At 54.6% G+C, this 27,397-nt stretch overlaps 1 protein-coding gene across 3 annotated transcripts; it reads left to right on the forward strand.

Annotated features, from left to right (window-relative positions):
* Window positions 1-3,188: 3,188 nt before the first annotated feature.
* Window positions 3,189-23,096, forward strand: Slc45a3 (solute carrier family 45 member 3). 3 transcript variants are annotated; one of them, XM_070041669.1, is made up of 5 exons: window positions 3,189-3,283; window positions 15,956-16,359; window positions 17,491-18,276; window positions 19,269-19,534; window positions 21,458-23,096. In XM_070041669.1, the coding sequence occupies exons 2-5, from the start codon at window positions 16,188-16,190 to the stop codon at window positions 21,893-21,895; spliced, it is 1,662 nt and encodes a 553-aa protein (XP_069897770.1). In that variant the 5' UTR covers window positions 3,189-3,283; window positions 15,956-16,187; the 3' UTR covers window positions 21,896-23,096. The 3 variants fall into 3 exon arrangements, with proteins under 3 accessions (XP_069897770.1, XP_069897771.1, XP_069897772.1); XM_070041670.1 differs by lacking the exon at window positions 3,189-3,283 and adding an exon at window positions 3,647-3,749; XM_070041671.1 differs by lacking the exon at window positions 3,189-3,283 and adding an exon at window positions 9,121-9,195.
* The last annotated feature ends 4,301 nt before the right edge of the window (window positions 23,097-27,397 follow it).

Here is a 27,397-nt window from a genome sequence, read left to right on the forward strand (position 1 = left end):
TTGGTGGCTAGAAGTAAAGCTGTGGTCAAGTGGTAGAGTGCCAGCCTTCAGCGGAAAAAGTTAAGGAGAGCTCGAGGCCCTGAATTGAAGTCCTAGTACCAGTGCCCACACATGTGCGTGCATACACACACACGCACACACACACACACACACACACACACACACACACACACACACACACACACACACACACACACACACACACACACACACACACACACACTCTCTCAAAGATTGCCTGATTTTCAGTGGCTGGATTTCCATGTTGGTTATAGTTGAAGAAAAGAGACTTAACTGGGAAAGTACTTCAATTTCTTTATCTAAAAATGGTACCTCTCTGTAGAGTTTGCTCTAGGGATCCAAGGAGATAATTCCAGGGAAAGCATGGAAACAATAGTACAATCTATAATGATTAACTATTATTACTACCTGAGGAGGCCACATTGATAAAATAGGGGAGGTTTCCAGAGGGACAATGGACAGGGATAACGCATCTGTTGGCCTGTTTGTTTATTTATTCATCTAGGACAAAGTGTGTGTGGGTGTGTGGGTGTGTGTAGGCCAAGCTGGCCTTAAATTCATGATTTCCCTGCCTGCCTTAGCCCTCTGTGTGCTGGGATTGCCAGTGAGCAGCACATCTATCCACCTGAGAAGGCTGGTAAAGGAACGTTGTCTTCACTGGGGAGCTGTTGGAGTGGCACACTGCTGGGCTGGGGCTGGGATCTCACACCTGCTTGTCTGCTCAGTCTCAGGTGCTTTCTACTCCTCTTCCCTGTGTTTCAAGGCATAAGGTAGATGGGGTGCTGGAGGGAGAGAGAGAAGGCTCCTCAGTTTTCTGAGGTGGGACAACTCTCTCCTGCTTCCTGTGTTCTTTCTCAAGCCTGGAAAATACCACTGTCCACCCTCAGCTGGCTCTGTAATTTTCCAACTGACCCAGAAATCCCCGAGTCCTCCTCTTTTTTCCGGGGCAAAGGGGACACCCACTGAGGGACCCAGGACTCCACCCTCATCTTTCTGCTGGCCCCAAGTGAGTATGCCACCAATTTAGGAAAGCTAGGGTCCCTAGCTGGGGCGTGTATGTGTACGTGTATGTGTGCGCGCCTCCCAGGGAGGCTATGCAGAGATGGTTTTCAAGTTTGACTTGTTTTGTGACTCAGAAAGCCCATTCTCGACTTCTCTCTCTGCTCACTCCTGCAGCCACTCTCCCCATGACCACCAGGACCCCACCTTCTCCCTCTCCCTTCCGGGTCTCCCTTTCTGCCTCATAGCCGGAGGTGACTTTAAGGATGATCTGGTTAACTCTTCCTTCAGAGGCCCAGAACATGGAAAAGACTTTTCCCACATCACACAGCTGGTTGACACCGGGCTAGCTTTGGAACCTAGTGTCCTGGTGTCCAACCAGGTCCTCTTGCAAGGGCATCTCCTAAGGTTTTGTAGTGCAGATAGTTCTTTTTTTTTTGGGTCGGTCATGGGGCTTGAACTCTGGGCTTGCGCACTGTCCCTCAGCTTTTCAGCTCAAGGCGAGCGCTCTACCACTTGAGCTACAGCGCCACTTCCGGTGTTCTGGTGGTTTATTAGAGATAGGAGTCTCACAGTCTTTCCTGCCCGGGCTGGCTTTGAACCGCGATCCTCAGATCTCAGCCTCCTGAGTAGCTAGGATTACAGGCGTGAGCCACCAGTGCCTGGCATAGTGCAGATAGTTCTAGGGCTCCACTCCACTCCAAGTGCTGCACGCTCAAGTCCCATACAACAAGATGGAGTACTTGCATCTAACCTTAAAGTCCTCTGGACTTCAGATCAACTCTAGATGACTCTAATACCTAATATGGTTTGTAAATATTTGTTAGTTCTTTTGTATGAAGGTACTGGGGCTTGAACTCTGTGACTCATGCTGTTGCTTAGCTTTTACAGACAAGGCTGGCACTCTACCTCTTCAGCTATACCTCCACTTCTAGCTTCTTTGCTGGTTAATTAAAGATTAGAGTCTTACCAACTTTTCTGTCCAGTTTGGCTCTGAACTGCCATTGGCAGATCTCAGACTCCTGAGTAACTAGGATTATAGGTGTGGGCTACCAGTGCTGGGCATGAATATTTGTTAGACTGCATGTTTTTTAGGAAATACTAACAAGTCAAATATAAAGTCTGTACATGTTCACACACAGAGGCAACCCAAACCATTCTTACATAGTACACATCAACACTGGCATGGCTTTCTCCCTAATATTTGTGTGATTAGGTGAATCCCCACTGCTCAGACCCACAGATACACAGGGCTTCTCCACTCAGATAAAATGCCCAAGGAAGAAACAGACACAATGGCCCCCACCCTGGAGCCAGTCTAGGACTCCAATTATCTGCCTCCCACCTGCTGGGCACCCAGCTGTCAGATACATTTTGGAAACAGGTACTTGTTGGAACATTGTTCAACAGCAGATACAGGGAACATTTTAGTCTTCTATAAGCCTTGGGTAGCCTGTAATCCTAGCTAGTCAGGAGGCTGAGAGCTGAAGATCGCAGTTCCAAGCCAGCCAGGGTAGGAAAGTCCATAAGACTCTTATCTCCAATTAATTACCAAATAAACAGAACAAAACAACAAAAAACCTGGATGTGGAGCTGTGGCTCATGTGGCCGAGTGCCAGGCAGCCTTGAAAGCACCCAGGCCCTGCGTTCAAGCCCCAGCACTCACCCCCCCACCCCACCCCACGCCAAAGAGGGACAGAGTTAAGTGTATGTGTGTGTGTATGTGAGTGACTTGGAAGAATGTGACATCTTTCAAGGGGTGGTCCTGGAAGGGTGGGGTGCCGCTGTGCGTGGGGAAGGGATAGCCAGAAGGGCCACGGTCGCAGACTGGCTCTGGAGCGTGGTGGAGGGGAGGCGCCCGGTGGGAATGGGCAGCGGGCTTTTACCTAAACGCCCGGGTGGCAGCGACAGAGGGGGCGATGCGCGGCCCAAGGTAATGACAGGGCCGTCTGGGAGCCACGGGGGGGGGGGGAGGGGGGAGTTGTCCATCGTGGCGGCGGCCGCCCGGGTTACAAAGACGAGCTTTGCGACCTACCGCTCGCTTTCTTCCCTCGGGTACCGGCCCCACCCCTCCACCCCCCTCGCGGCACCCCCCACCTCTGCCCCGCTCGCCCCGCCTCCCTCCTGGCAACCCCAGCGCGCATGCTCTCTCCCCCCGCCGAGTAACCTGGAGATTTAAAAGCCGCCGGCTGGCGCGCGTGGGGGCACGGAGGGGGGCGAGCTGGCCCGCGCCGGCCCGGGTGACAGCGCACGCCTCGGCCAGGTAGAAGAGCGCCCCCTCCTCTCCCCGGGAACCGGGATGGGGGAGGTGGCCCAGCGCGGGGACGGGCGGGGCGCTGCGGGGCCGGCTCGGCAGGGTCGCGTGTTTTGCGCTCCGCGGGATGGGACCGCGCGCCGAGCCCCGCGCGAGTCCCGGAGGAGGGCGCGGGGCTGCGGGCGCACCGGGGCGCGCCCACCCCCCTCCCCGGCTGCCGGGTGCCCGATCGGGTGCCCGCCGAAGCGCGCTTTCTTCCGTGGAGGGCGGGCTGGGTGGAGGCGCCCGGCCCCACCGAGCGTCCCAGGCCGGGCGGGGCGGCGGGGTGGGCGGGGAGCCCCGGGCCGGGCCGGGCCGGGCGGGCCGCGGGTGGGATCGGCCGCTCGCTCCCGGTGCCGTCTCCCGCGTCAGAGTTTTCTTTGGAAAGTTGCATTTATTTTCTTCCCTTGTCTGGGCTTCGGCGGAAAGGGGCAGGGTGAGTCACCGCGGCGCGCACAGCTCGGGGGTTGGGGGGAGCTGGGAAAGGGGCCCGGGGCCGGGACGTCGTGGGGGTGCTCCGGCTTTGGCCAGCTTCGGCAGAGAAAGAAAGACGGGAGGGAAGGGGGGGCGGGCTTGGGTGGATAGAGGCCGGGGTGGGTGCGCTCCTGTACCCCCAATCTACGCCTGGGCTGCCCCCCCTCCCGCCCCCTGCGAAGGCAAAGCGGAGCCCGCGGTGGTCTCCGGTTTCCCCGGGAGGCCCAGGTGGGGATGGCAAACAGGTGTGCACTTGGGCGTGCCCGCGGCTTCCCGGAGCTCGGCCCGGCCGCGGCGTGGCCTGCGGCAGCAGCCCGGGGCGGGGGGGGGGGGGGGAAAGCGGAGGCTCTGTCCTGCTCGGGTGCCCGCCTCCCCTCCGGCGGTGGGGCGCCGTGAGTTACTCTTTCCTTGGACCTCTGAATCAGCCGCTTTCTTCCCAACGCGCATTGTTGACCTGTTCAAGGCCAGGGGCATTCCCCACGCTTCCTCCTTTCCCTAGGGGCCCGAGTGGGGGGGGGGAGAGGGAGGGAGGGGTTTGGCATGGTGGTACCTGGGGAGGACTTGTCCTTCAGCTGTTACACAGACCCAATCCCAGTAGAGCTGGGACTAAGAATAGCCCAGCTGCTACTTGCTGCCCCAAGTCTGCATGCGCCACTGCCACTAGACCAAGAGCTCAGAGGGACCCTTGCTGGGCTCCTGGAAGGTTTGCTCAGGGGTAGGGGTGAGCACCTACGCTACACCCCCCCCCCCCCCCCCGCCCCAGGCTTCTGGCTTCTTTTCCTCTAGTTCTTAGTAAATCTACTTTTCAGAGCCCGGACAGGATTGGTGTTGGAGCCACCTGCCCGAAGCTTGGGGCTCAGATGGAAAGCCTGGAGAAATCCATCAAGTACCAGGTCCTGGGTAGTGAGTGGGCCATAATATAAGGTTACAGACCCTTTTGTTGGATCCATTTCATCCTCTTATTCCTTCCTTATCTCCTCTCCATCCCCCCCCCCACCCCCCAGGCTTGTCCTGGAACCAGGACTGTTATTCTAAAAGTGCTCAGAAAACGGAGCTTGAGTCAGCCGGATGAGTCCGAAGATAAAAATACAGCTGTGGCCATATAGGCCCCAATTTTAGTGGGCGTGTGCTGGGGGCAGCTTTCCTGTGGCATCCTGAATCACCCTGAGGTCCCCAGGTGCCTCTCCTGGTGTTGGAGGAGTGGACAGGAAGCCTGGGTGGTCCCCTGTGCCCCCACCAGCCCACTGGGTTGTAGTGGATGGCATGCATGCAGGTGCCAAGTGAGACCCCCTCAGTCTGGCCTGGGCTCTGGAGAGAAAAGACAGAAAGGCAAGGAGGGTTGGTCTGAGGACCCTGGAAGTGAGGTTAACCCAGACTTTACCTTCTAGAACTTGCTAACACAAGATGAATGAAGATTCTGACTCCGAAAGCTAGCTTTATTTAGTTATTTATGCCCATACTAGGTCTTGAACTCAGGGCTTGGGCACTGTCTCTTACCTTTTTCCAGTTTAGGCTAGAGCTCTACCACTTGAGCCACAGCTCCACTTCCAACTTTTTTGGTGCTTAATTGTAGACAAGAGTCTCACATAATTTCCTGCCCAGTGTGGCATCGAATCGCTATCCTCAGATCTCAGCCTCCTGAGTAGCTAGGATTACAAGTGTGAGCCAGTCAGCTAGAAAGCTAGCTTTATACATGGTCAATCCACTAGCTCCTTCAGTAACTCTGCTTGAAACTGAGGTTGGATGATAATGGTCACAACTACTGAGTGGCTTTGTTATTTATTGGCAAGATACATCAAATAGAAATATTGCTTATAAATATGTAATTGTATAACAGTTTAAAATTATAGCTTTATTAAATAATATATGTAGAACATGTAACTATATGCCTGAGATGTAATAAGTATAGTAAGTTAGCTAGTATTAACTATTGTATCAATCACCCGTGAATGCATGGACAGCACCAGCCCAGATTTCCTTCTTGAAACAGTCTTGTTATGTAGCCTAAGCTGGCCTTGAACTTGATCCTTCCACCTCAGCCTCCTGAGTTCTAGGATTACAGGTGTCTGCTATCATGCTATCATGGCTGGTTGGGGCCTTGTTTCCTCCCCCCACCTGCCCCCCAGGTCATAGGGCTTGAACTCAGGGTCTGGGTGCTGTGCTTGAGCTCTTTGCTCAAAGCTATTGCTCTACGCTTTGAGCCATATCTCCACTTCCAGTTTTCTGATGAGAGAAAGTCTCACGGACTTTCCTACTGGAAAGGTTAGATTTGAACCGGGATTCTCAGATGTCAACCTCCTTAGTAGCTAGGATTTTCAGGCATGAGCCACCTGCTTTAAAAAAGAAAAAAAGTTTGTGCTTAACTTTATTTTCTTTGTTAGCAAGGGTTCCTGGACTTTGGGGAGTTGGTTCAAATACTTGAGAGTTGGCTGTGGTGAAATCGTTTGAATCCCATTTCCTCTTGTGCAACTTATTTGACTTCCGTGAGCTTCAGCTTTCTCCTCTGTAAAATGAGTATAATAGTACCCACCTCATGGTATTGCGAGATTAAATAAGCTAAGGTAGATAAACCTCGGAGCACAGTGGCCGCTTGTAAAAAGAGCTTGATAAATGTCAACTGCTCTTATTTGGCCACAATAGAGGCCATCATTGTGGTTTAGCTTAGACACCAGAGTTCTTAGCAAGGGAATGATGCCCTATATAACCATAAGAGAGCTATGAATGACACATCTGCACTTGAACTTGTGTTCCAATGGAAAGAACAAACAAGGCCTGGATATCTTAGTCTCTCTCTGTCAGAATTGTGCAGAATGATGACTCCAGAGCCCCCTGCCCTGTGCCTGTCTTTCATGAGGGCTGCTCTGTACACTTTGAAGGAGGGCTCTATGCACTGATGGTGAATTTCTATCCAGAGAAGTTAAGGGCTTCTTCCTATGTAGAGAGGGTCGTTGGTATTTCCAGGAAGACTGGGGACTCTCCTCTGTCCTCCTTCCTTAGATCTTGGGATCTTTCATGCTGCACTCCCATGTCTAGAAGGAAAGCCCAGCTTAATTTTCTTTGAACAGTCAGTGGCCCTGTTTTCTGGACAGCAAGGGTGGAGGCTGGACCAGTTGGTACCAGGCCCAGTGTCTCAAATGCTGATGCCACTTGACTCCGAGCAATAGAGCTGGAGTGTTGAGCTTTGTCCAGTGTATTAAATGTCCCTGTTGGGGGCAGGGGCTGGTGACAGAGCGATCACGGGATGGTCCTGATCCCTGGCCAGCACTTCCTGCTCAATCCTTTCTCTACTGTGTGGTCTGTCTTTCCTCCTGTGGTTGTGAGAGGCTTAATTCCTCCTCCCACCCCAGTTCTCATCGGCCTTGGTCTTTTTATCTGTAAAATGGAGATAATATCCATCTGGCAAGCTAACAGGGAGGATTTCATGTGATGTACATATTTAGCCAAGCGCCTGCCTAGATCTGGTACTCAATAGATTTGTTTGTTCTTCTTCCTTTAACTTTGGAGGTCACTCTCTGGGAGTGGGGGTAGGGACTGGGGACTGGGTTGAGTCAGCATGAAGTGAGTGAGAGGCAGCTTCTGGTCTCATAGCTCAGATTCCCTAGGTCACCAGACTGACTGAAGGCCCTCAGGAGCAGCTAGCCGGGGCCACAGGTCTTCTGTCCTGCTGTGTCCTCTGAGTTCCCACCCCACAAAGCCTCTCTAATTACAAGTGTACTTTGAGCTGGCAAATACTATCCAAGCCCAGAGATGAGGCAATGCAGATTTCTACTCATGGCTCCTGTCACTAGAGAGAGCTTGCGTACCCAGGCAATTGAGGGTGATCTTGTCTGAGTTTTGGGCTCACTGGTCAGGTCATTTGGCTGACGGGATGGCCTCATCCAAAGACCTGCTGAGCCCCCAACCTCAGGATCAGAAGGGCTTGCAGGGAGGTTGTGGTAAAGGGAAGGACTGCAAACCACAGACCAAAGGCCCAAGTACTGTGTCCAGCCCTGAGGAGTGCTGGGTAGTGGAGCACAGATTTTGAAGGGAAAGAGGATCCTGGACAGTTTGGGTTCCATAAGGCCCGGGAGGTGGTGGCCTGGAATTCACAGTGGATGCGGTTCAGGTGAAGGGCAGAGGCGGTCAGGTTGGGGAAGTAAAGGCAGCTTGTGACCACTTGGGAATACTAAACCAGCCCTGTGCTGAGGAAGTCCTCCATCTTGCCATTTCATCGAGGCTGCATGGATATCCAGGCCAGATCTGAGATCCGAACAGTTTTGTGTCTTGGGGTCTCCTATGCTTTCCCATCCACCTCACTGGGGAGGCGGCCGCAGGAGGGGTGGGCATGGCTGGAAATCTGAGGGCCTTGGTGTTTGCAGATTCTAGCCTTCTTCTATGGTGCCTACCTTAACCTTTTGAGCCTCAGCCCTGACCATGTTCCCACCTCGGGCTTTGCCCCGTGGACTCGTGTCTCAGCACCTGTACCATCTCATTGCACACCGGTTGCGTTTTACTGCATTTCTCTCCTGCTGCTTGGGGCCACAGTCGGTGTTTCTGTACCCCCAGGACCTTTATGTGTGCTGGCACATAATGGGTAGTGCTGAGTGAGTGTGTTGGTTTCAGCATTCAGTGACATTCCTTTAGGGGTGGTTTGGCTGCCCACTGAGGTATGCTTCCTCCAAGAGACAGCAAATCAGGCTTGTTAATAGTCTTTGAAGCCGGGAGCAGGGGGCGTGGAAAGCCTTCCTCTCACCTAGCTCATTCCTGAGTGGCTAGTTTTATTTCTGTTTTCTTTCTTTTTGTTTTGAAATAGGGTCTCACTATGTATCCCAGGCTAGCCTCAAACCTGCCATGTTCCTGCCCTCTATGAGTGCTAGGATTATAGGCATGCATCACCAAGCCTGGCTGAGTGAATGCTATTAAGAATATACCTCCACAGAATTGAGTGTGACTGGGGCTAATTCCAGACCTGAGGGTGTTGGGGCAGGTGCCACTGTAGAGCCCTTGCCATTTGCAGTCTGGGAGGTGGGGCATGCAGAACTGGGATCAGCCTCCACACCTGGCCTTCCGCCTGGGGGCATTGCTCATCTAGGGTTTGTCCCACACACTCTGTTCCTGGCCTCTTTCCTGTGTGTGCACACGCACGCGCGTGTGCACGGCACCTCCCAACGAAGGCCAGGCTGAGGACCAGGATTGGCTGTGCTTGGATGGGGAGAGCTGACCCTGCCTGGCTGACTAGCAAGGGTCAAGTTTACCACGAGGGAGGGAGGGAGGGAGGCTGTTCGGGTTTCACAGTGCAGAGGCTGGAGGAAGAGGTGGGGGGGGGGGGGGAGAATTTGCCAGTGGCTTGGAGACTGTTCCCTTTCCACAGTCCCCTTTCCCTCCCAGACTCTGGGGAGGTTTTGGTACTCTGCGAGGAGAAAAAGAAGGTAGTTACACATTTCCGAGGGAACAGAGTCCAACGCAGGGAGGAGGGAGAGGGGCAGATCTATCTGCCTGCAGTGGTCCCATGGGCAGAAAGGGCTGGGTTTCAGGCCACCGCTGACCCTTGGCACTGTGCAGTGTGTGTGGGGGGACCGGAGGGGATGACTTTCATGGCTGTGGCAAGCATGTCTGGGAGGCCATGTGGCTTTGTGAGTGGGCACCTGTCCATGGGAAGCGCCCTGTCTGAGGCCTGGCATGAGTGTGAGGCACTGATCGATTGCACACACAGAAAGATCCTCAGACATGATCTAGACTCGCTCTCATCTGCAGGTGTGAAACTGAGTCCAAAAGGGGTGAAATGGCTTGTCCAGGCTGCACAGCTGAAATAGAACTGCACTGCCTTGGCTCCTAGTTCAAAGTGCTTTGTGGAATTTTCGAATGGTTCCAGATATTTGTTTTTATTTTTACAACCTTGGTGTGCTAATTAAGTTCTTTGAGACTGAATTTTTTTTTCCAGCTTTGTGAAATAGGAATACTCAATAGTCCTATACCTCCCTTGCAAGGTAACATGAGTTGTTACGAGGTGTATGCTGGACACATGCTGGGCCGCTGGTGGGGACAGCCTTAGGATTATTGTTCCCAGGGACTGGACATTGATGGCATCCTCCAACTTCCTCTTAGCCTCCTCATATCAGGCTGGTGAGTCTTCTGCATTGACCTCTGCTCACCTGTTGGGGCCAGCACCTGGGGAGGCCTTTACATTCTTGGAATTCCTCTGGCTCCTGGGGGCTGCTGGGAGAGGGGCATGGAGGGGAGAAAAGGGAATGGTCGGTCCTTGTTTGGGAAGTAGATAGTCCCACTCTTGGGCTCCCTCGGTGTCCACCTGCCTCTTAAACCTATTACACATCTGTGGAGATGGGGAGTAAGGCAGTTGGAAAGAGTGCCTGGCATGCAAGTGGCCCAGCCAGGCTGGCTGCTGTTAATTGCACACAGGAAACTGAGGCTGGGGAGGTCAAGTCACAGCTTATGCAGTTCTAAGGACTGAGGCTGGCATGCAAACCCAGCTCCAGCTGCTTCCCCAACTCCCGTCACCCCGTGGAATCCTCCAGGGCTCAGAGATGTCAGCACTCAGAGGCTCTCGCTTCCCCTGGCCTGGATGAGGCTCCTGCCCTAGTGTGAGGGCATGCCTAGATGTGGGACTTTGGGAGCAGTTGTTGTGGGACGTGAAGTTTGGCCAGGAGGTCCAGGTCCCTGGAAACCAAAAGCGCTTCTGTGTGACCAAAAGCTTTCCTGTAGGATGGCCAAGAGACCCCTGGGGAAGGGCGCTTCAGCCTCGGCTGAGGCTGGCCAGGACATACTAGCCAAGGTGCGGGTCAGCCAGCCCCAGTGTCCCTGTTCCTGCATTGAAGACAGGAGGGGAGATCAGTGCCAGGGCCCGCCCCTGCCCGTCCTTCCTCGCTTCCCCCAATCTCCTTAGGCATTTGTTTTCTTTCTGAAGCCGTTCTGGGGCTCAGAGACAGGGCAACAAAAGCAACTTTCCTCCAAGCCACTGCCACCTGTTGGGTTTTCATACATTGGGGGCGAGAGGGGGGAGGGAGCCGTTGCCCTTTTCCCAGTGTCTGTGGTGTGCCCCCTTCTGCCCCCCCCTACCCCTCCCAGGGCCTGGGATTCTCTTTGCTGCCCCAAGTGACAGGGCTCAGGAGCCAGAGGGGTGGGGGGGCCAGCAGCAGCTGGAAGGGGAATTGAGTGGGAAGGGGTTGATGCTGGCAGCCCGGAGTGAGTTTGATGGATTACTCTGCAGGCCGAGAGGTTTCTCCCTAATCCCCCTTTGTGTCCCGGCCTGTAGCCCCTCACTCTCTCTGACAAGCTGCTAAGCAGAAGGCTCCCAGTCCCAAGGAAGAAAAGGCAGCTCAGCGGGGTGAACTCTAAATCCCTGGCCTCCGGGCCCCGGGGGAGGCCAGAGCTAGGGAGCCCGCCTGGGGTGGGGCAACCCCTCCCTCACTGCTCTGCCCTGGCTCTTTCTTAGGGTTCCTTGGAGGTGGAGAGGTTGCATTCTGTGGGTGTTCTCAGGCCTCTGGGGAGCCCCGGAGCTCAGGGGCTCAGCTATTCATGCCAGCGCTGTTAGGACTGGGGGAAAGCCGGGAGCCTCCCTGCTCGGAAATCTTTGAGTCCAGACAATCAAAGACTGAATGTTGTTGGAAGGTAATGAACCTCCTGCCACGCTGCCCTCCCCCCCCCCCCCCCGTTCTCCTGGCTGGGGTGTGGGGCTCTCAGCTTCTGGAGGGCACTGGTTTCCAGACCTCCTGGCTGCCTGGCCTCGCAACGCAGGACCCCCTGAGATAAACGCCGCCGGCCAGCAGGGCCCAGTGCAGTGTGCCAGGCTCAGTAGGCAAAGCCTGGGCATTGGATGGTTCTCTGGGGACTGGGGCAAGGAGATAGCGCATGGGGTGCTGGGTTCGTTGAACTGCCAGACCTGAGGTGGTGCTGGGCGCAGCCCGGGAGAGTTCAGCTTAGGGAGAGATGCTGAGATCTGGCAGTCTTGGCATGGTAACCCCACCCCTTTCCTTCAGCTGAGTCATTGCCTGCCAGAGGCTAACCCCCCACCCCCACCCCCAAGGCTCCTTTGCTGGACTCCCCACCTCTGGGGAGGGCAGCGGGTGGCTGTGAAGGGCGGAGCATGCTCAGTGTCTCCCGCCCTGGAGGAGCGTGTGAGAAACGGCCCAGGTCTTTGTGAGTGGAGGCAAGGCCGGGGTCGCGGTGCTGGCAGGGTCAGGGTGGGGGCTGCGGCCGTTTGATGTGCCTGGGAGGGGTGTGGGGACGCGGGCCTCGCATAAAGAGCCCGTAGAATTGCTGCCTGACACTGGCCCCTGGCGGGGGCTGCCCTCCACTCCTGCTCCCTCTGGTCTCTGCCTGTCACTGAAGGGAATCTGCCCCCCCCCCCCAGCTCCACCTCAGCAGAGAGGGGTGGCAGGAGCCCCTTTGACAGCCCTCAAAGGCCTCTTTATGCCTCCTTCTGACCCTCCCTTCCCTTAGGGAGCTAAGAGAGAGAGAGAGGGCTCCAGCCGGCGGGCGGTGGGTGTGGGTCGCCTTTTTCTCCGCCTCCTCCACTCTGTCTTTTGAATTTTGGACAAAGTTCAGGCCAAGTTTGTTCCTGTTGATCAGTTTGATTTCCTCACATGGCCTGCTCCCTTGGGGTCCGATCTGAAGTGTGCCATCCCGGGCCAGGAGAGTCCTTCTAAGCCGCTTGCTGCCTTTGAGCCCAAGAAGTAGCTGCTGGGGTTTGGCTCAGGGTGCAGGGTGGGGGTGGGGGCCAGGAGAGCTGGGTTTCAGCTGTCCTCAGTTCTAACACACCCAACCCCTGCCTACAGCCATCCACTCTTTTTCTCTTTTCTCTCTCCCCCCCCCCCCCCCCCCAGTTCTGGTGCTTGTACTCTGGGCCTGGGCGCTGTCCCTGAGCTGCTTTAGCTCAAGGCTAGGGCTCTACCCCTTGAGCCAAAGTGCCACTTCTGGCCTTTTCTGTGTATAAGGTACTGAGGACTCAAACCCAAGGCTTCATGCATGCTAGGCAGGCACTGTACCACTAAGCCACATTCCAGCCCCATCCATTCACTCAGAAGGTAAACGTTTCCCTTGTCCCTGGAGACTTCAGTTCCATTCCCCAGGGATGAAGGGTGTGGGAGGGGCGGGGGGGGGGGGCCGCGGGAGGTATTCCAGGGAATGTTCCCATACATCTTAGGTTTCCCTTGGGCTTCTGGCTGTCTAACTATTGGGGTGCCCAGAGAAGAGGGGAGATGTTTGGAACTTGGGAGAAGGTGGCTCCCTGCTTTCCTTTCCCAGGGGTCAGCCCCTCTGTTTTCCTCCTCTTCCTGCCTTCTCCTCTGTTTACCAGACGGGTACTGCTTCTGGAGTGGTAAGGCTGGAGGATTTGGGTCCAGAGGGTCTCTGGGACTGGAGTGGAGAGAGTTAGACTTTGTCCTAGCTCCCCAGGCTTGGGGAGGGGACACGGGGCAGAGTGGTGGAGGCAGCCAAGATCTGTGGCTTTCAAGCTTTGTGCTGAGAAATGTGCCCTGGGCTAGGAAAGTGGTGCCGGACTGCTTGTTCTCTGACCTCTTGGAGCCTGGACTTCTTTGGTGCCCCAGGGAAGAAGGCCCTAGAGGGGCTGGCTCACTCAGGGAGGCAGTAGTCTCTTCCACCCTGAGGATCTGGAGCAGGGAGGAAGTGGGGAGGGATGGGGTTTGGGCGGGGAGAATGTTTCTCTGAGCTTGGAGTTCCTCAGGTAATTCTGGGCTTGGAAGAGTTAAGTCTAGGGTTGTCAAGAGTGTCTGGACCCCCAGGACAGAGTAGATTGGAAAAGAGGGAGGACGGGCGCTGCAGCCTTAGAACAGAGAGGGGTGCTGGGCAGAGCTGGGAGCAGCCCACTTCCTTCCAGACTTCAGGTATCTGGTAGAAAACCTGGGTGGGGTGTGCGTGTGGGACAAAGGCAATCCAGGAAGGAGGAGGCTCTCCAGAAGCTACTGGCCTGTAGGACGATGGGGGACAGTTCATCTCCTTTCCTCCGTTGGCTCAGAAGGTCCTGCTCTCGTTGAGAGGACAGGGAACTGGGCTGGGGTGGGGGGGTGATTCAGGGCTTGCTGGGATCTGGAATCTATTCCGAACGGGAGGGGGTGGCAACTCTTGGAGAATGGGAGCAAGTGTGGTGAAAGTCTGTTTGCTCAGGGAGGACCTGTTCTCTTAATCACAGTGCTGTGCGCGCGAGTGTTGAGGGTGGAGAGGGCAAGGCCTGGGAAGCTGCCACCCCACAGCCCACTCCTCTAGTTTGGGTAGCTCTGCCCCTGGGTCCCTGCGTCCCTCCTCCCTTGCCCTCTGGGAGGATGGGTAGTGCTCAAGTTGAACCTACAGCAGTCCAGCTAAGACTGAGGTCTGGTACCAGTGCCTTCCTTTGGGGGATGTTGTGGATCAGTATTTTACCCCCTCCTCCTGACCACTCCTGTAAGAGTCCCCTCTCCTCCTTTGCAAAGCCTGGGGACTTGCAGTTGGAGGTTGCCTGTTGCCTCAGCCTTATCTCTTCCTTCCTGATCTACCAGCTGCCAAAGCCCCAGAGCTTTGGCCGTTACAGAGTGGACCGATCTTATCCGGGATTGATGGCCGCTTGATTTTTCTGAAGCACACAGCTTTAGAGAGCACCCAGGACACGCTTTGTAACACGCAAGGCCCCATGGGGCTTGGTGTTACTTGAAAAGATAAAAGAAGTTGAAGCGCCTTTTATGCCTTTTATCTTGCAAAACTGAGATTGGCAGAGGGGATGGGTGGAAAAGGGGGAGGGGGGGTGGTTCTGTTCTTCCCGGCTCAGGAGATGGGAGCCAGCCAGCCCTTGGCCACTGTGATCTCTGCTCCTGCTCTCTTGTTGCTGTGCTTCAGTATCACTTGTGGGGTTGAATTGGGGAAAAAGGGGGAGACTCGTGCAGCCAGGAGAGGGGGGAAGCCCTGTCCGCTGCCTCTGGTTTTTTATTTTCTTTTGTGGGGGTCAAAGACACATTGGGGCTTTTTATCTTATTAGGCCTCTTCTTCCTGTCCCCCTCCCCAACTCATGCCTGTAATCCAGGCTACTCAGGAGGCTGAGATTTGAGGATCTTAGTTCCAAGCCAGTCCTGACAGATGACTGATCTACAAATCTCTTATCTCCAATTAACCAGCAAAAAGCTGGAAGTGGAGGTGTGGCTCCAGTGGCTCAACACCAGCCTCAATGTGTGTGGAGGCTGCTCTCTGTACCCCTTCTCCACAGCTGACTTATCTTTAGCAGCAGGTGCTGATGTTAGGAAGGCAGATCCTTGAGGCCACTCGGCTGGGGGCACAGCATGGGTGGATGGATGGGCATGGGTGCGCATGTGCGTGTGCGTGCATACACACACACACACACACACACACACACACACACACACACACCCCTATATGATGGTTCACCCCCTGTACTTGGGAAGCCCACTTGGCAGGCTAAATGGTGAGAACTCTACTCTGCAGAGAGTGGAGCCATCCAGGAGAGGGAAAGGCTGCCCGGGATGTGGTGGGCACCCCGCCAGCTTAGGGGGTCATTGGCGTCACCACCTGTGCTGCCAGGTGGTGTGGTTTCATGCTCCCGGGACCTGGCAGTGCCGACCGCCCTGTCACGGTTGGACGGCCCTGTGTGGGCGTCGACTGTTTCTTCCCCAGGAACGTTGAAGTTGAGAAGATTTGAGGCCCTCGGTGTGTTTGGGTGACAGGTTGAAACCCAACAAACCACAGCTTTTCCTCCCTTCTCCTCAGTCTTGTCCTAGGGGTGGAGACTGCGGTGTGCAGCCATGGGGTGGGGGTGGGGGCTCTGGCCAGCAGGTGACAGAGGGGAACTGAGCAGAGCCAGCTTTGGAAGGGGAGAGAAAAGCAAACAAATGCAGCCTGGCCCAGGGTCTCCAGGGGACCCTTGCTGGCCAGACCTGGGCACATCAGCTGCTTTGACTTGACTTTTTGATTTCCATCCTAGCAGGCAAGGTAACTGCAGAGCTGTTCCAGAATAGAAAGCAACTGACACCTGTTACATTCCGCTCTGGGGTGTGCTGAGGCTTAAAAACTCATATTTTATCACATTAGTTATGTCAGCCTTAGTGTAGCAGTCACACACACTTCCTGACTGGGCAGCTAGGGGTGGCACCTAAGGGTCCAGCCACACTATTGGCTGGGAAGGAGGGAGCCAGCCTTCCTGACTCCCGTGCCTGTGATTGTCCTGCCCTTTAGGAGCTGAGCGGTGATGACATGTGCCCCCATCGAGGTGCTGCAGGCCACCGGTGGTCAGCCCGGGCCGAGACACTGCACCTGCCCCAGAGAACTGGCAGAAATGGGCGTCGGGCTGAATCCTAGGCAGTCGGTGGCAGCAAGGAGGAGAGGCCTCAGCTTCCGAAGCAGGGCTGAGACAGAGCAGCCGCGGAGAGTGTGAACAGACCCTCCTCCCCTTCCCGCCGGGCCCACCATGGTCCAGAGGCTGTGGGTGAGCCGCCTGCTTCGGCATCGGAAAGCCCAGCTCCTGCTGGTCAACTTGCTGACCTTCGGCCTGGAGGTGTGCCTGGCTGCTGGCATCACTTACGTGCCACCCCTGCTGCTGGAGGTGGGGGTCGAGGAGAAGTTCATGACCATGGTGCTGGGTGAGTCACGCCCCCTCCCTCCCTCTCACACCTGGGGGACCAGGCAGCCAGGCCCTCTGTCTGGAGAGCTGCTCAGAGCCTGTGTCAGCTACCTGTTGGCCTCCAGCTTGGTGGGGCAGGCATGTGGTAACAGCTTTGATCTCTATTTTTCACCCCAGCGTGTTGGACTTAGGCGCTTTATAGAAAAGGCAAAAGGGGTCTAGGAGATGAGTCCAGGTTGTAATCCTGCTCAGAGCTTAGCAGGGCTGGGACTCCACCAGGCTCTACCAGCCAGGGCTCTTCAGTCCTGGGACAAGACAGGTTGTGGATTCCTGATGCTGTCGATGAATTCTGTCAAAGTCACAGAAAGGCCAGGCGCTGGTGGCTCACACTTGTAATCCTAGCTACTCTGGAGGCTGAGATCCGAGGATCATGGTTCAAAGCCAGCCCAGGCTGGAAAGTCTGTCAGACTCTTTTTTTTTTTTTTTTTTTTGGGTCCGGTCGTGGGGCCTGAACTCTCAGCATGGGCGCTGTCCCTCAGCTCTTCAGCTCAAGGCTAGCACTCTACCACTTGAGCCACAGCGCCACTTCTGGCTTTTTTCTTATGTGGTGCTGAGGAATCGAACCCAGGGCCTCAAGCATGCAAGGCAAGTGCTCTACCACTGAGCCACCTTCCCAGCCCCTGTCAGACTCTTATCTTCAATTACCCACCAGAAAACTGAAAGTGGAGCTCTGGCTGAAAGTGGTTGAGCACTAGCCTTGAGCAAAAGAGCTCAGGAACAACACCCAGGCCCTGGGTTCAAGCCCCAGGACTGACAAAAGAAATCACAGAAGGCAAGTGATCACCATTGTGACACCCGTTCTGTCCAGGTCTGGAGTCCAGCTGCCTGCTGAAGCCTTGCCCCTTGCTCTCCCCATCTCTGTGCCTTTGTATAAATGCCACCTCTCAGATAGTCGTGCCTCAGTTTCCCTGGCTGAATATAGGGCATTTGCAATAGTTGTACTGTGAGGAGAAAACGGGAGAGCCCCCATAAAGACCAGAGGCAAACGTCTGTAGTTCAGAGCTGGCCCATCGCGTGAATTACCGCTGGCATCCTTCCCAGGGAGCCAGGCTTCGTCCCAGCCGTTGACATGCTGTTGTCTGTCTTTCAGGCATCGGTCCTGTGCTGGGTTTGGTCTCTGTCCCGCTCCTGGGCTCAGCCAGTGACCAATGGCGTGGACGCTACGGCCGCCGGAGACCCTTCATCTGGGCCCTGTCCCTGGGTGTCCTGCTGAGTCTCTTTCTCATCCCAAGGGCTGGCCGGCTGGCAGGGCTGCTGTGCCCAGATACCAGACCCCTGGAATTGGCCCTGTTGATCGTGGGTGTGGGGCTGCTGGACTTCTGTGGGCAGGTGTGCTTCACCCCACTGGAGGCGCTGCTCTCTGACCTTTTCCGAGACCCGGACCACTGTCGCCAGGCCTTCTCCGTCTATGCCTTCATGATCAGCCTCGGGGGCTGCCTGGGCTACCTCTTGCCCGCCATTGACTGGGATGCCAGCATCCTGGGCCCCTACCTAGGCACCCAGGAGGAGTGTCTCTTTGGCTTGCTTACACTCATCTTCCTCACCTGCATGGTGGCCACTCTGTTTGTGGCAGAGGAGGCCGTGCTGGGTCCACCCGAGCCTGCAGAAGGGCTGTCGCCCCCCTCGGCGTTACCCCATTGCTGCCCGTGCCGTGCCCGCCTGGCTTTCCAGAACCTGGGTGCCCTGTTTCCCCGCCTACACCAGCTCTGCTGCCGCATGCCTCGTACCCTGCGCCGGCTCTTCGTGGCCGAGCTGTGCAGCTGGATGGCGCTCATGACCTTCACACTGTTTTACACGGACTTCGTGGGTGAGGGGCTATACCAGGGTGTGCCCAGGGCCGAGCCAGGCACGGAGGCCCGGAGACACTATGATGAAGGTAAGGCCTCAGCAGCCAGAGAAGGCTGCTGTGGGGGCTGCCTTCCCAAGGACGTATTCCCCAGTTGGGAGAGACTCCCAACCTGGGCCTGGGTTGGTGGCTGTGCACCCTGGGCCCCAACTTTCCCATCAGAAAAGACTTTATCCATGGAAAAAGTCTCAGCAGGGCCTCAGGCCACTCTGACTGATAGACAGAGGCTGAGCTTATTTAAGATCCAGGGGGAGCCAAGGCGGCGTTAGTGGCTCATGCCTATAATCCTAGCAACCCAGAAGCCTGAGATCTGACGTTGGTGATCTGAAGCCACCCTGGACAGGAATGTCCATGAGACTCTTATTTCCATTTAATCTCACACACACACACACATACACAGAGTTGGAAGTAGAGCTATGGCTCAAGTAATAGAATGTTAGCCTTCAGCAAAAAAGCAAAGGGACAGTGCCCAGGCCCTGAGTTCAAACTCTAGTCTACACACACACACACACACACACACACACACACACACACACACACACACACACACACACACACACACACACACACACACACACACACACACACACACACACACACACACACACACACACACACACACACACACACACACACACACACACACACACACACACACACACACACACGATCCATGAAGAGGCTGGACTTTAGACTTTAGGTCTGTCTGATCCCAGCTTCTGTGTGCCCTCTACCCACTGCTGACCCTCCAACCAACCTCCCTGCATGACAGCCACCATGTGGGGTAGTGGGGTAAGGAGGCCGGGCCCTCCACACTAGGTGTTCTAGTAGGCCAGCTTGCCTTCCTGTCCCCAGAGCTGAGGCTTCTTGTACATCCTCCATGGAGCATTTCCTCTGGCCACGTTGGATGAGGGCTGGTGGAGGAATCTAGACTCCCATTGCTGGGGCGGGGGGAGGAGTCCCCTCATCCCCAGCTCACCCCAGATTGCCCAGGCTCCTCACCCGGCCTCTCTACTTTCCAGGCATCCGCATGGGCAGCCTGGGACTCTTCCTGCAGTGCGCCATCTCCTTGGTCTTCTCCCTGGTCATGGACCGGCTGGTGCAGCGCTTCGGCACTCGGGCAGTCTACCTGGCCAGTGTGGTGGCCTTTCCCGTGGCTGCCGGTGCCACGTGCCTGTCCCGCAGCGTGGCGGTGGTGACGGTCTCAGCCGCCCTCACCGGCTTCACCTTCTCAGCCTTGCAGATCCTGCCTTACACCCTGGCCTCCCTCTACCACCGAGAGAAGCAGGTATTCACACCGGCCAGCGCCAGTGGGGCTCCGGGAGTAGCGGGGAGGCTGACCAGCCCACAGCCTGATGATGTCTGCCAAAAGTCGTGAAAGTCTTCTCCATCCGAGAGGAAGCCCAGCTCAGCCTGGGCCAGAGGCTTGCGGCTGCGGAAGAAGAGTGTAGATTAGATTCTGGGAATCACTTCCTGGCGGTGGGACTACAAAGCACTTGAGTGGATGGTTGCAGGAAATGCAGAGTCCTTCACTGGGAATCCCGAAGAGTCAGGAAACGCGGAAGCCCTGGTCTGGCCTGGCTTGTTCCCGGGCAGGGTCTGGATCTGATGGATGGCTTGTGGGCCCTAGCCGGCTGCCGCAGGGAGCAGCAGGAATAAGCCTGGCTTTTGCCACCTTCCCAGGGACAGGCAACCTTGTGCTTACTTTGCAGAGATGGGAGAAGCCCCCTCGCCCCTCTTTTTCTAGTTTCTCGCCCTCTTCTAACCCTCTTTTCTTTTCCTGCATCTTCCTTTTGCCTCTGGCCCCTTCTCCTACCCTAGTTGGATACCTGAGCCCAGCTTGCTTTGCTGGACATTCTGAACTGAGGCCTTCTTCCTGCTCGGCCTAACGGCCCCTGTGGGGGCCAGGCAGGACCTGAGCAGGTGGCCGATGACTTTGTAGGAGCTTGCTTTGCTCCACAGTCAGCTGCAGGGTTGGGCTGTGGGAAGCAAGGCTGAGGTTTGGGTGCAAAGAGAACATGGTGGCTCCCATAACTGTCACCCATGTCTCCTAGCATTCTGCTTTGGCATGGGGGGTGGGGGTGGGGGGCTTGGAGGCTGGTGTCCAGAGAGGCCCAAGTCTGTGAGGTCTTACTGGGGGACAGGCTGGAATTAGCTCTCTGTAGGGAAGAGCATGTCTGTCCCCAGGTTGTGGCCTTAATGGTCTAACCTGGGTAGGGGGGGAGTGAGGTCCCTGGAGGCCCATTGCAGGACAGCTGAGGGCAGACTTGGCCCGGCACACTGCCTTCCCTTTGCCAGCTAGACAGCATAGGATGAGCTCCCGGAGCTCAGCCATGCCCTCAGCCCCCTGGTGGACACTGTCTAGCAAGGCGGACAGTGCAGGGTAAGGCCTGGCCTTGTCCTTCAACAGGAGGCCCCAGGCCACGGAGGCCAGGACAGGGGTGAGGGGGATAGAGCACACAGCAGGAAGTTAAGAGCTTCCAGAGGAGGAGGGGGTGGGGGAGCCCTGCTGTTCCTCCCCTTCCCCCTGGCACAGCTGCTAGATTCACCCTGGCCCAAGGCTGAAGCCCAAAAGCTCCCTGCAGGCAGCAGCTCCAGCCGGGGCATGGGACTGCAGGGCCATAAAGATGTCCACATAGTCAGAGGGCCAGACAGCAGTGGGCTGTGGGGGTGTCTGGGCCAATCATAAGCTCCCCACATGGATTGCCTGTCTTCTCATTGCTGTCTCATTCTTCCTGCTCTTCCCACCTAAGTTTGCTTCCTGCCTTTCCCAGGAAAACTAGATTCGAGTTTCCAAACCAAGCAAAGTCTCTTCAGTTTCCTGGTTTTTAGTTTATGGTGCCGGTCTTAGGGCTTGAACTCAGGGCCTGGGCACTGTCCTTGGGCTTTTCTGCTCAAGGTGAGTGCTCTACCACTTTGAACCACAGCTCCACTTCTGGCATTTTGGTACTTAATTGGAGATCAGAATCTCACGGACTTTCTTGCCCAGTCTGGCTTTGAACTTCCCTCCTCTGATCTCTGATCTCAGCCTCCTGAGTAGCTAGGATTACAGGTGTGAGCCACCTTGCCCGGCTAGTTTCCTGATTTCTATGAAAGCCCTCTGGTTTCCAGCCCCTGGCACGGAGGGAGTTAGGGCCTGTTGTTACAACTGGGGTTCTAATGCCTAAGTCCACACCCGGCTTTACCCCTCTTTTTTACCTCCACCCTGCAGGTGTTCCTGCCCAAATATCGAGGGGACGCGGGAGGTGGCAGCAGTGAGGACAGCCTGACGACCAGCTTCCTGCCGGGCCCCAAGTCGGGTGCTCCCTTCCCCAATGGCCACGTGGGTGCCGGAGCCGGTGGCCTGCTACCAGCTCCGCCAGTGCTCTGTGGGGCCTCCGCCTGCGATGTCTCCATGCGGGTGGTGGTGGTAGAACCGACCGAGGCCAGGGTCATTCCTGGCCGAGGCATCTGCCTGGACCTTGCCATCCTGGACAGTGCCTTCCTGCTGTCCCAGGTGGCCCCGTCTCTGTTTATGGGCTCCATTGTCCAACTCAGCCAAACCGTCACTGCCTACATGGTGTCGGCTGCAGGCTTGGGTCTGGTCGCTATTTACTTTGCTACACAGGTAGTATTTGACAAGAGCGACTTGGCCAAATACTCGGTGTAGAATGTCGGGACATTCTGAGTGGAGGTCCTGCTTGACTGGGTCTCCACCCCCCAGGAGGGCTGCCAGGCTGGCCTTCATTTCCAATACTGCCAAAGTGGTGCGGCTCTCTGTTGCCACCCGGTGGCGGTGAGGTGTATAGCTGCACAGATGGGGACTGGGACTTCCCTTTTCTCCACTTCCTGATCTCTATGGCCGGCTGACTAGCAGGTTCCCAAGTGGATTTCAGTCTGGTCTTCTGCAGAGGCCAGAAAGGCAGGGCATTTGATTAGCTCCATGCACTTGAATGCAGGACTCTGCAGGTGGACTGCCTTGGCTCGGCATTAACTTGAATAGCTAGCTCCTGGTTGAGACCCGCCTAGAGAAGGAATTTGTGGGCAGGTGAATAAACTTCCCCATTGATAAGCCCACATTTCCTGCAGATTCCCCCGCGTTTGTCCTTGTGACAGGATTGGACAGGATTTGCCTTTCTGCAGCTTCCCCTGCATCCAGCCTTTTATCAGGACCTGGCATGTTGGTCTTTGGGTTGCCATCATGAGGACATGGGCCTTTAAATATTTAACTTATTTATTTAACAAAGCAGAAGAAAATCCATTCCCAGCTCTTCTGGGTCGGTTTCTAGGAGCTGGAAATGCTGGATTCGCTCATGGGGCTGACCATTGCCAGATGCCCTTCTCCGTGGATAACAGGCTTGCCCCACACTTCCTAGCCCAAGGCCTAGGATGCTCTATTCCCACATGTTGTTACCCATGGCTGTGGTATTAAGGGAGAATGGAGGGGGTCCAGCAAGTCTCAGCAGCATCCTTAGCCCCTTTTTTCCTCACAACCCAGCCTGTCTTCACTGACTTCCCTCTTCTTCCTGGCGGTCCAGGCCCAATGAAGTCACTGTCCCCCACCTCCTTAAGACCCCCCTCCACCCCCATGGGCTCCACTATTCTCTTTGGGGCTATTGCAGGACCAGAAGCACAAGTGTGATTCCTCGAGCCTTTGTCCATCTCAGTCCCCAGGGCACATCTGGAATCTCACACAAACTCAGGAGCACCCCCTGCAAGAGCCAAGGAGCTCTTAGCTCTCAGGGGCTTAAGTGCCGTTTGCAATAATGTTATGTCTTATTTATTTAGCCGAGTAAATATTTTATACTTTACGTGAGCAATCAGAGTCTAATGTTTATGGTGACGAAATTAAAGGCTTCCTATATGTTTAATGGGTGGCCCTGTGCTTTTGTTGGTGTCAGTTCCTCATATCCGACAGCAGAGGGAGCCATAGACCAGCACTCTGGATTGTCAGCTGAGTTGCTGGATCTGGGATTGCCTTTGAGAATGGGGGAGGGGATAGTCCCAGGTGTAGGGTATTTTCTTTTTCAAAGGGCTCACAGAGAGGATGGCGCAGACAGCTATGGTAAACCACAGTCAGAGCATAGGGGACACACCTGGTGGGTACTTGGGGAGGATTTCAGCAGCACTGGCTTGTCAGGCCCTTATACCAGGTCCAGGTCAGGTTTAGAGTTAACCTTGACTGGCCTTTCTGTTCTTCAGTTGTCAGTGCAGTTAGTACTTGAGAAAAGGCTCATTTTACTTATCTTTTTTTTTGGGGGGGGGGTCCAGTCGTGGGGCCTGAACTCTGAGCCTGAGCGCTGTCCCTCAGCTCTTCAGCTCAAGCCACATCGCCACTTCTGACTTTTTTCTTTTTGCTTATATGGTGCTGAGGAATCGAACCCAGGCATGCAAGCGCTCTACCACTGAGCCACCTTCCCAGCCCAGAAATTGAACTTTTTATGGTAAAAGAATTTGAACTAAAAACCTTGTGCTTACTAGACAGGTGATCTACCACTTGAGCCATGTCCCCAGCCCTTGTGGCTTTATTTTTCAGGTAAGGTCTTGAGTTTTTGCTGGGGCCAGTCTCAGCCCAGGATCCTTGTATCTCTGTCTTCCTGCATGGCTGGAATCACAAGTGCCTGTCACCATGCTGCTTTGTTGGTTAGAATGGCAAACATGCTGGCTTTCTTTTCTTTTCTTTTTTTGCCAGTCCTGAGGCTTGAACTCAGGGCCTGAGCACTGTTACTGAGCCTCTCGGTACTCAAGGCTAGCACTCTACCACCTGAGCCACAAAGCCATTTCTGGCCTTTTCTGTTTATGTGATACTGAGGAATAGAACCCAGGGTTTCATGCATGTCAGGCAAGTACTCTACCACTAAGCCACATTTCCAGTCCCAAGCTGGCTTTCTTGCTAACTTTTTGCCCAGGCTGACCTCTGAATCTCAGTCCTCCTGATCTCTGTCTCCCACAAAAGTAGAGCTCTGTGTGTGTGTGTGTGTGTGTGTGTGTGTGTGTGTGTGTGTGTGTGTGTGTGTGTGTGTGTGTGTGTGTGTGTGTGTGTGTGTGTGTGTGTGTGTGTGTGTGTGTGTGTGTACGTGTTGGAGCTTGAACTCAGGACCCCTCATTCTTGCTTGGCATTTGGACCCAAAGGTCTGTCACAAGCCACACTTACACTTCCTTTTTTTTTTTTTTTTATGATTCATTAGAGATAGTCCCCTAGATTTTTCTGTTGAGATTTCTTTGAATCAGGATGCTCAGATCTTAGGCTTCTTAGTAGCTAGAATTAAAGGCATGAGATAGCAACACTTGGGTGATCTACGCCATTGATGGTCAGGCTTAGATTCTACCTGAAAGATACTATAAAATGTGATTTTCTCCTTTCTCATACATATTCAGTATGAGTCTGTGATAAAGAAATCCTCATCAACTGTTTGGTTGTTTTGAAAGACCAGTGGTTATAACCAATGGTTTGTCCAGAGCTGCTATCACTTACCTTTATTTTATTTTAATGTCAGTCGTGAGGCTTGGACTCAGGGCCTGGGTGCTGTCCCTGAGATTTTCTGCTCAAGGTTAGCATTCTACCACTTTGAGCCACAGAACCACTTCTGGTTTTCTAATGGTTCATTGGAGATCAGAGTCTCATGGAGCTTCCTAACTAGGCTGGTTTTGAGCTATAATCCTCAGATATCAGATCTCAGTTTACTGAGTAGCTAGAATTATAGGCATGAGCCACCAGTGCCTAGGCTTGAACCCAGGGCCAAGTCCTGTCCCTTGGCTTCTTTTGCTCAAAGCCAGCACTCTACCACTTGAGCCACAGCTCTGCTTCCGGCTTTTTGGTAGTTTATTAGAGATAAGACTTTCCTGCCTAGGCTGGCTTCAAACTGCAATCTACATTTTAGCCTCTTGTGTAGCTAGGATTATAGGAGTGAGCCACTGGCACCCAGTTTATCACTTAGTGCCTTTTAGAATAAATGGTGGTGCTTTACCACCCACCAAAGGTGACCAGTGAGATTATTTTACTCAGTGTCATTACAGACTTGGGGATTTTGTACATTCATTCTTTTGTTGGTGGAGGAGTACTTGTTGAGGCTCATGCTGTCCCATCTTTGTCCAATGGGACCCACTGCAAGGTGTTTCCCGTGTTCTTTGTTGCTGTTGTTGTTGATCGTGGTGCTTGAACTCTGGGCCTGAGTGCTGTTCCTGCACTCTTCAGCTCAAGGCGAGCCCTGCACCACTTGAGCCATAGCACCACTTCTGGTTTTCTGGTGGTTAATTAGAAATAAGAGTCTCATGGACTTTCCTGCCTGGGCTGGCTTTGAGACTCAGATCTCAGCTTCCTGAGTAGCTAGGATTACACGCATGAGCCACTGGTGCCCAGCTCCTGTGTTCTCTTGACATGACTGATTTAGCCTTTGGAATTTTGCTCTCTTTGACATGACAAGGTATTTCAAGTTCATCTTGCACATTTCCTGTCGTAGATAAGGACTCTGCTATTTCTCTGAGGGTCTCTGGTCATGCCAGTGAGCACAATCTTGAATGTGAGGATGCTTCTGGGTTGTCACTTTGGGGGTGTTTCCTGTGGTCATAATGCTTAGTTTCTCAGAAACAAGCATGTTCACACTAGAGCCAAGCACTCACGGTTCACATCTATAATCGCAGCTCCTCAGAAGAGCCACAGCTCTTACTTCCAGCTTTTTGCTGTTTAATTGGAGATAAGATTCTCATAGACTTTCCTTCAAATTTGAGTTGGCTTCAAATTTGCTCCTCAGATCTCAGCCTCTTGAGTAGCTAGGGTTACAGCCATGAGCCACTGGTGCTCAGCTTCAGAAAGATTGTTTTAAATGTAAATACATTATGGATTTATATTGACACTTTCAAGTTTAGGATTATAAATTTATGTTGTCTACCCAATTTTTTTCCCACAGCTAAAGGCCTGATCTGGAAGTGTGTGTGTGTGTGTGTGTGTGTGTGTGTGTGTGTGTGTGTGTGTGTGTGTGTGTGTGTGTGTGTGTGTGTGTGTGTGTGTGTGTGTGTGCGCGCGCGCGCGCGCGCGCGCGCGTGTGTGTACATAGGGAGGAGGAAGGTGGGGAAATAGCCAGTAGAGAGGGTGCTATGAGAAGAAAAAGAAGAATCTCCAGGCCTCCACCAGTCTCAGCCCAGGGGTGCTGTTGGAGCCCAGAATCTGCCCTGCGGGTCCTGCCATTCTCCATCCCTGGGAACAAGAGCTCTCCTTCTCCCTTGGGAAAACCAGTTCAGGCTTGAGCCTCTACAGGACCTACAAAGCTCCTCCCGGGCACAGAGCAGCGGACTTAGCACAGATTTTAAGAAGCAAGAACCGACTGGCCAGTCCTCACAGAAACACCTGGACCCATTTCATCTAAGTGGAAAGGATAAGGGAGCAGGAACCCGATGCCCAGCAATGTGTCAGGCAGGTTGTCAACAGAAAGCACACACTGTGAATCAACAGATCCCATTTCCAGCAGGGGGAGGAGGGCGTGGCTGACAGGGCCTCTCAGGGCTCCTTGTGCTGGGCCCAGCTTGTCTCCTGCTGGAGCCCGGGGCCTGTCTTGTGGCTGGAGGCCAGAAAATGGAGGGCAGGGCTAAGAGGGTTTAGGTGGCAGAGGCTTAGCCTTCAAATATCTAAGGGTCTTCCTCCCCGGCCCACCACATGACACCCCCCTACCCCATCCCACTGACCAGCTAAGTGGGACAAGGGCCTCAGGTTACTTCTGAGCACCTGGGCAAAAGCCCTTGGTTTCCAGGGTCAGATTTGGTTACAACTGCTTAGCAATCTACTGCCTGCTATCCATCCCCTGTTACCAGATCGCCACGCGCAGTTGGAGACAGCTTGATGGACTCTGGTGACCGTTTGGCTTGACCACATTCTCCCTCCTACTAGAACCCGACCTTTGCTTGTGTCTACAAATGAGGGCATCCACAGACACCCACCCCTCTGTAAGGGGTGAGAGACTCGGCACTGCAGCCTCTTTAGCAACTTACAGTCCCTGCTGCGTGCATTCTCCTTCCTGCTAGCAAATAACAAGAGTCTCCTTTCCTATGGGCAAGACCCTCTGTCAGCCCTGGAACTGTTCAAGGGAAAATGACCACAGCTGGGCCTGGTGGCTCATGCCTGTGATCCCAGCACTGGGAGAGGCTGAGGCTGAATCCCTAGTTTGAGGCCAGCCCGGGC

This window comes from Dipodomys merriami, unplaced genomic scaffold (genome assembly GCF_024711535.1).
Source record: "Dipodomys merriami isolate MVZ:Mamm:240054 unplaced genomic scaffold, mDipMer1.0.p SCAF_31, whole genome shotgun sequence".
Lineage (NCBI taxonomy): Eukaryota > Metazoa > Chordata > Mammalia > Rodentia > Heteromyidae > Dipodomys > Dipodomys merriami.